Below are 8,965 nucleotides of genomic sequence, written 5' to 3' on the forward strand. Positions count from 1 at the left end.
GATTCTCCTGCCTCAGCCTCCTGAGTAGCTGGGACTACAGGTGCGCACCACCACGCCTGGCTAATTTTTGTATTTTTAGTAGATACGGGGTTTCACCATATTGGTCAGGCTGGTCTTGAATTCCTGACCTTGTGATCTGCCCACCTCAGCCTCCCAAAGTGCAGGGATTACAGGCCTGAGTAACCACACCCAGCCCATGTATTGTTGTTAATTGGTATTGATTTTTATAACAAAGTGCCAGGCACTCTGTGTGCAGTGGTTCCTGTTGCATATATCATTTGTATGCCAATAAGCAAGTTGTTCATAGGTTGGATTTTGAGATCCTAAACTGATCACTCATCTCCATTCCTGATCTTTTCTAGCAGCTTATTATTTCTGTGGGTGGGATGGTGGTGGGGTGGTGGTGGTGATGGTGGTACTGATGTCCATTATAGTGTTATGCATGCTGCGTGGTGAGAACACTTTGCAACATGCCATTATGATTTGTTTTTCATCATTTGTTTTATTTTTATACTTTTGCTTATTACACTGAATGAGACAGCTACTAGCCGGGATGATAGCAGAGCCTGCTTTTCTCTCTGAGTATACTATCTTTGCTTTGGATTCCTCCAAACATCCTAAAACACAGAGTGACAGTGTGGTGAGTCCTTCCACCGATTTCTGCATTCCCTTTGTGGGGAAGCAAAGTAATTTGGCAATGTAGAAGCAAATCTCATGTTACTTGCCACTTACTATCTCTCAAAGTATCTTCAGTGTCCTGTTGCTAACCCTGCTTTAAAAAAATCAGAGAGTAAATTGCTGAATTCTGATGGCTGGTGTGCTTCCTGGTAGCTTTTTAACTGCAACAAAAATAACACTGTTTTTGCTAATGTAGCTACTTTAGTAATGAAGCTGCCTTCACTTATTCTAACCTCTTTTTTTCCTAGGGAATGTTTGTTCATTAACTAAAAAAAGGTATGCAGTGCTAGATATCTCTGTTCTACTATTGATGGGAGGTTAAGAATATTTTGAAATATGACTTACATTTTTAGGGGAAAAATTCGTTGTTATGTAAATCCATAATTAAACAGCATTGAATAGGTGGGTAGATTCTACTGTAACAGATAATTGCATCTTATTTCGCAATTACCTGTTTTTTATATATTAAACATCTGAAAGAAGAGAATTGTCTCATTTGTTTTCATCTGACTGATGTCACACGGTTTTGAATCCTGTATGTAATTTCATCTTAGGAAAGTGGATATTTTCCTATTGAAGGTATCTGGTAAGCTCATAATTTAGCAAATTAGAATTTAGAGATGTTTGCCCAGTAAGGATAGTCTTTGGTGTTAAACACTGACTGAACTGGGATTGAGATTTTTCTTTCTTTTTTAAAAAAATTGTTCCACAAATCTATTAATTACAAAAACAGAAAGTTTACAATGGAGAAATGTGGCAAACACCATCAGATTGAGGTTTTTCTAAACAATAAGAATTGATTTAACTTATTAGGTAGCTGGTGATGGAAGTAGTACATTTCTGTACTTGAACCATGTAGCCAGTAAAGACTTGGTATGCATATGGCCAGCAGCAGTCTTAAATTACTTTGTAAACTCAGTTTTAGGAAAGAAAGCAGCTAGGGAGATAATGGAATTTCTAGTGATGCCTTAGCTTGGGTCTCAGGGAAAAGTGGTCTCTCCTTGGCTCTGGCTACAAGTAATATCTTATTGTTTTTAAAAACTGATTTGGGAGGGAGTCAGAAGTCCCAGTTAGAGAGACTTACTGTTTTGTTTATTTATGTGTATATATTTGTTTGTGTGGGGTCTCATTCTGTTGCCCTGGCTGGAGTGCAGTGGTGCAGTCACAGCTCACTATACCCCTGGGCTCAAGCAGTCCTTCTTCCTCAGCCTCCCAAGTATGTGGGACCACAGACATACACCACCATGCCCAGCTAATCTTATTTTAATCTTTTTAGAGAGACAGTCTCACAATATTGCTCAGGCTCATCTTGAATTCCTGGCCTCAAGTGATCCCCCTGCCTCAGCCTTACAAAGTGCTGGGATTACAGACATGAGCCACTGTGTCTGGCCCAATTTACTTTGAAAAGCGTTAAATGATATTGCTTTATATTTTCATGTAGTAGTAATAGAAGCTATTAAAGAGAAAAAAAAAAACAGAAAAGGTTCTCCTAAGGCCACTTCCATAAGTACATAAAAGTAATTTGTATTGAGTACTTATTCTGTTGTTGAAAATGCTATTAATGTTAAAGTGGAGGCTTTAGAACTTTTTTTTTTCTTTCGAGTGAGAGGGTCTCGCTCTGATACCCAGGCTGGAGTGCAGTGGCCCGATCTCGGCTCACTGCAACCTCTACCTCCTGAGCTTAGGTGATCTGCCCACCTCAGCCTCCCAAGTAGCCGGGACCACAGGTGCATGCCACCGTACCTTGCTAACTTTTCTATTTTTAGTAGAGATGGAGTTTCGCCATCTTGGCCAGGCTGGTCTCGAACTCAGGCTCAAGCAATCCACCTGCCTTGGCCTCCCAAAGTGCTGGAATTACAAGCCTGAGCCACCACACCCAGCCTAGTCAGAAACTTATTTCTCCCAATGGAACAAGGGAAACCATAGCGTAGCCCATATTAGAATAAAAATTTAGTGAGGGTCTAATCCATTATAGGCTCACTAGCCACTGACTTTTCCTTAGTTAAGTTTTTTGAAAAATGCAGCTGTTTACCCAAATTCTAAAATTACTGTAACCTTGGTGCTCAGCAGTCAATACAATGGTTGTTGAAAGATTGAAACAATATGTAATTGAAGACAAGCCTGGCAGGGAACCTGTGCGTGCTTTTAAGTTGAATATACTTTAAAAGAGTTTTTATCTGATTTTCCCCAGTAGAAAGTATTGGTGAGTTTTGAGTACTGACATGTATTGAGCTAGTTCTGCAGGCACCTCCCTAGGAGAAAGCCTTCAGAGGAAGCAATTGCGTAAGGATTTAATACACATTTGTTGAGCCCTTACTACTAGTCAGGCAGAATATTAAGTCATGGGGACTAAGATGAAAATGGTAGCGTTCTCACCATGGGACACGTATACCTGTGTAACAGACTTGCACATCCTGAACATGTACCCCTGAACTTGAAAGTTGAAGGGAGAAAAAAAGAGAAGAAAATGTAGGGCTCTGTCCTCTGAGAGTTTATAGTTTACTTTGGAGACAAACATGTCAACATACACTGAAAGTACAAAGGAATTAAGGCTTCATAGAAAAAAAACACACACACACACACACACAGGCATAAGGAATGTGTTAGCCTTCCAGGAACCATATAAAGCTTCACATACAGGGCTTCACAAAATTTGAAAGCTGAAAGGTGAACAGAAGTTTGGCAGAAATGGAGAAGGCATTACAAGTAGTGACAGGTCTCTAATTTTACTTCCAGAGATTCCTAATGTAAATTTACAGGGCAACTTAGGCCAATACTTTTTATAAGCTGTCCTGCATTTACTTAGATATGTGGTTTAATACAGAAATTGAAATACATATGTGGGGAGAAGTTTGTCAATGTTGTTCTCTGTGTGTTTAATAGGGTGATATTTCTGACAATTGTAGGATAGCTGGTTTTTTGTTGTTGTTGTTTTTTTTTTTTTTTTTTTTTTTGAGGCGGAGTCTCGCTCTGTCACCCAGGCTGGAGTACAGTGGTGCGATCTCGGCTCACTGCAGTCTCTGCCTCCCAGGTTCAAGTGATTCTCCTGCCTCAGCCTCCCAAGCAGCTTGGATTACAGGCACTCGCCACCATGCCTGGCTAATTTTTGTATTTTTAGTAGAGACAGGGTTTTGCTATGTTGGCCAGGCTGCTCTTGAACTCCAGACCTCAGGTGATCTGCCTGCCTCGATCTCCCAAAGTGCTGGGATTATAGGTGTGAGCCTCTGAACCCGGCCAGTGTAGCTTTTTTTTTTTTTTTTTTTGTGCTGGGATTATAGGTGTGAGCCTCTGAACCCGGCCAGTGTAGCTTTTTTTTTTTTTTTTTGAGGTGGAGTCTCACTCTGTCGCCCAGGCTGGAGTGCAATGGCGTGATCTCAGCGCATTGCAGCCTCCGCCTCCAGGATTAAAGCGATTCTCCTGCCTCAGCCTCCCCAGTAGCTGGGACTACAGGTGCATGCCACCACGACGATTTTATAAAAAATATTATTTTTATATTTTTAGTAGAGACGGAGTTTCACGATATTGGCCAGGCTGGTCTTTAACTCCTTACCTCAGGTGATCCACCTGCCTCAGCCTCCCAAAGTGCTGGGATTACAGGCATGAGCCACCGTGCCAGCCCAATGTAGCTTTTTTGTATGGACCACAATCATGTGTCAAGTCATTTACTTCAAACAGAATATGGACTCTTGCTGTTCTTCCTCTTAAGCTAAATATTTTATGGAGCCCCTTCATTTCCTTTCTCCATAATTGGTCCATTAATTTTCAATATATTTACTGACCAAGAGAATTGTTGATCTCTATAAAGTATGTTTTGTATTTTATGCAGTTGTCCCCAACCTTTTTGGGACCAAGGACTGGTTTCATAGAAGACAGTTTTTCCATGAACTGGAGGCACAGGGATGGTTTTGGGATGATTCGAATGTATTACATTTACTGTGTACTTTATTTCTGTTATTATTACATTGTAATATGTAATGAAGTAATTATACAACTCACGACAATGTAGAATCAGTGGGAGCCCTTAGCTTGTTTTCCTGCAACTAGATGGTCCCTTCTGAGGGTGATGGGAGACAGTGACAGATCATCAGGCATTACATTCTCATTAAGACCACACAACCTAGATCCTTCGCATGCACAGTTCACAGCAGGGTTCACACTTCTATGAATATCTAATGTCATCACTGATCTGATAGTAGACAGAGCTCAGGTAGTAATGCGAGTGATAGGGAGCAGCTGTAAATGCAGATGAAGTTTCGCTTGCTCACTCACTGCTCTCCTCCTGCTGTGTGGCCCCGTTCCTAGAAGGCCATGAGTTGATACTGGACTGTGGTCCAGATATTTGTGACCCCTCTTTTATAATGTGTAGTATATTATATTTTTAGACCTAGAAGGCATTCATTGTGATGTTACATGGATAGATGCCGTGTATACAACTGGAAGATAAAAGTTAATTCCTATGTTCTCCCAACCTTTCTTCCCTATCTAACTTTAAGGAAATGTCTTAGACTGATAAAATTTGAAAGCTTTTTATTAGAGGGAAGAGGAGGTACTTAAAGTTTGTCTTTATTAGGGAAAAGTTGAAACATATTACAAAAGTGGAAATAGTGTTGGTACAAGAACCCCTCCCCATATCCATTACCCAATGCCAATAATTAATAACTCATGGCCATCTTGTTTTATCTATTACCCTAACCCCACACTTCCCTGACCACACCACTACCATCTTGCCTACTTGTGCAGCTCCCCCTGGCTTCCCCACTCCCACCCCATTGGGTATTTGAAGCAAATTTCAGAAGTTCTGTTCCATCAGTAAATATTTTGGTATATATCTCTAAAACAGTGCTTCCCAACCTCCAGGCACAGGTCCATGGCCCGTTAGGAACTAGGCTGCACAGCAGGAGGTAAGAGGCAGGCAAGCAAGTGAAGCTTCATCTGCATTTACAGCTGTTCTCCATCACCCGCATTACCACCTGAGCTCTGCCTCCTGTTAGATCAGTGATGATATTAGATTCTCATAGGAGTGCGAACCCTGTTATGAACTGCGCATGCGAGGGATCGAGGTTGTGTGCTCCTTATGATAATCTAATGCCTCATGATCTGTCACTGTCTCCCATCACCCCTAGGTGGGATCGTCTAGTTGTAGGAAAACAAGCTCAGGGCTCCCAATGATTGTATATTATGGTGAGTTGTATAATTATTTATTATATATTACAGTGTAATACAATAGAAATTAAGTGCATAATAAATGTAATGCACTTGAATCATCCCAAAACCATCCCTGCACCTCTGGTCTGTAGAAAAATTGTCTTTCATGAAACCCATCCCTGATGCCAGAAAGGTTGGGGACCACTACTCTAAAAGATAAAGATGTCTGGGCATGGTGGCTCACGCTTGTAATCCCAGCATTTTGGGAGGCTGAGAAGGGCAGATCACCTGAGACCAGCCTGGGCAACATGGGGAAACCCTGTTTCTACAAAAAGTACAAAAATTAGCTAGACATGGTAGTGCACACCTGTAGTCCCAGCTACTGAGGAGGCTGAGGTTAGAGGATCCTTTGAGGCTGGGAGATTGAGGCTGTAGTCAGCTGTGAGCATGCCACTGCACTGCAGCTTGGGCAATAGAGCAAGACCCTGTCTCAGAAAAAAAGGATTAAAAAATTTTAGCCACAATATTATTTATCACACCTAAAAATTAGTAATTTCTTACCATCAAACTACCTAATCAGTGTTCAAAAAGTAGAAAACACCTTTGCAAAACTGCAAAATGCAAGATGTAACTACTGAAACATAGTGGCTGGCATTTGGTGGAATAGTTTTGTTTAAAACATGGAAGTTATTTTATCATGAGTTACTTCTATAGTTCTAACTAATTTTAGTTAGACAGTGAATTATAAATGCAATGTAGAATTTTGAACCTCAAAGAATCTCATCTAGTGTCATGAAATCTATGCTAGTATGATGTAATCGGTAGAATGTTGCTTAACTGGGAGCCTTTGGCATACCAACAGAACAGAATAAAACAAAAATCTTTCACATCTGGAAGAAGAGGTTTTTAAGTTCTTCTGAAAATTATCATTATTTCATTTAGATTGCTAACTTCAAATGAATGAGGCATTACCATTTCTTGCTGTCAATGTATTTTTCAGAGCTTAGCCCAAATAATTTTGAGTATTATTTTATTGTAGGAAAAAATTGACATTACTTACTTTTCTGGATAGTTTTCTGTTTGAGTGAGATTTGTTAATTGATTCCCTGATGTTGATTTTTGTTATGGGGGATAAACTGGGGACATAATGAAAAGAGGTATGTGACTAGCTTGAAATAGGTTTTGCTACATACTAATCTTTGCTGTTGAGTTCTATGTATTACAGCAAAATGAATTTTCTAAAATACTTACCATACTACAATAGTTTTGCCTTGCATGAAAACATTCTAATAAATGAACAATTACTAATTTTGTTTAGTAGATAAATGTATCTAATAGATCTTGGTATATGGGCTTTATTCTTAACAGTTTTAAACCTTTAGTTTTTTGTTCTTTTGCTTTACAATGTTTCTTTCTTTTTCTTAGAATGCATCTACTCATGCCTCGAAATCTCCTGACAGTGTTAATGGAAGTGAACCAAGCATTCCTCAGGTCTGTTACTAATTGTTATTTTAGAAAATAACAAGTCATTTCAGAGTGTTGGTCAGTCTATATTAGTTATTAGCATCTGACTTCACATTGAAATGGCGATGTCCAAATATTCAATACAGTGTATATGGTAAATACAGGTTTGCTCATGGTTTCTTGGAAAAAGTTTTAAATGAAAGCAGGATTGTATTATTTCTCATTTTAAAAATTAATGTGAAGCCAGGCACTGTGGCTCATGCCTGTCTGTAATCTCAGCACTTTGGGAGGCTGAGGTGGGCGGATCACTTGAGGCCAAGAGTTCAAGACTAACCTAGCCAACATGGCGAAACTCTGTTTCTACTAAAAATAGAAAAAGTCAGCCAGGAGTGGCACATGCCTGAAATCCCAGCTACTTAGGTGGCTGAAGCATGAGAATCACTTGAACCCAGGAGGCATACGTTGCCGTGAGCTGAGTTTGTGCTGCTGCACTCCAGCCTGGGCGACAGAGTGAGACTCCAAAAAAAAAAAAAGGATAATAATAATTATGAGAAAGTAAAAACTTTTTGAAAAACTGTGATCTGAGTTTATAGTTACAAAAGATCATGGAGGTAGCCATATTGAGAGACATACTGAGTTATATAAGGTGGAAGGGGAATATAAAGGAATGAGATCTTTTAAAGTATTCTCTACTTTAAAGTGTATTTTACTACTAGAGTTTAGATTGTCCTTGATTTTAAAAAGTTATTTATAGAGAGGGGCTCAAGTCTTTTTTTTTTTTTTGAACCCTTCCAAAAAAGAAAAAAAAAATCATTGTGATAGCAGGCTGGATGCGCTGGTTCATGCCTGTTATCCCAGCACTTTAGGAGGCCAAGGTGGATGGATAGAGACCGGCCCAGCCAACATAGCGGAACCCTGTCTCTACTGAAAAAATACAAAAATTAGCTGGGTGTGGTGGTATGCGCCTGTAATCCCAGCTATTCAGGGGACTGAGGCATGATAATTGCTTGAGCCTGGGAGTGGAGGCTGCAGTGAGCTGAGATTGTACCACTGTGCTCCAGCTTGGATGACAGAGTGAGACCCTGTCTCAAGGAAAAAAAAAAAACCTTGTGATAGCGGTGTTGGAGATGAACATTTGTTTACTTTGGTTTTAGTGATGATTATTGTCATTATCCTGTCTGTTCTTAGTAGTCCCTAATGTAAAATAGTAGTATTTCTAATTCTGCGAACCCAGGGCATGAGTCTAGACAAGTTGATTTATGAGCTAAATGATTCGTGAACTAAATTACCTAGACAAAACATTCGAAAGTATTGTCTAACAAATGTTTAAATGAGCTTCCCAAACTCCGTGGATGGGTGTCATGTGAGCTTAGATCCTCATAACTGTCAGTGAGGCTGGTCAGGTTCTGGGGACAGCCCAAGTCCCTGGGTCTGTTAACTCTGGTCTTGAGCAGCCACTCCAGTTAATCCCAAATTCTCTACAAATACATAATTTTCTATAAGTTCCATGAAGTAGGGGTAAAATATTGGGAGGCATCAGTCTAAACAGCACTGTACTGAACATATCCAGTGATCTTTAAATGATACTATTACAGAGTATGATTTAAAATGTGTCTTTTCTTTTCTTTTCTTTTCTCTTTTCTTTTCTTTTCTTTTCTTTTCCCCCTCCCCTCCCCTC

General features: G+C 39.8%; 1 protein-coding gene across 3 annotated transcripts in view; it reads left to right on the plus strand.

Annotated features, from left to right (window-relative positions):
- The window catches only part of GOLGA4 (golgin A4), a 123,680-nt gene that overhangs the window by 25,006 nt on the left and 89,709 nt on the right, over positions 1 to 8,965 (plus strand). Inside the window, exons 3-4 of one of the 3 annotated variants that reach the window (XM_011981932.1) lie at positions 542 to 640; positions 7,249 to 7,314. The exons of 1 other annotated variant lie outside the window; for it this stretch is intronic. In XM_011981932.1, the coding sequence (XP_011837322.1) occupies positions 542 to 640; positions 7,249 to 7,314 (165 nt within the window). The remainder of the gene's footprint in view (positions 1 to 541; positions 641 to 7,248; positions 7,315 to 8,965) is intronic. One more of the 3 variants, XM_011981933.1, reaches the window with a different exon arrangement.

This window comes from Mandrillus leucophaeus, unplaced genomic scaffold (genome assembly GCF_000951045.1).
Source record: "Mandrillus leucophaeus isolate KB7577 unplaced genomic scaffold, Mleu.le_1.0 Scaffold231, whole genome shotgun sequence".
Classification (NCBI taxonomy): Eukaryota; Metazoa; Chordata; class Mammalia; order Primates; family Cercopithecidae; genus Mandrillus; species Mandrillus leucophaeus.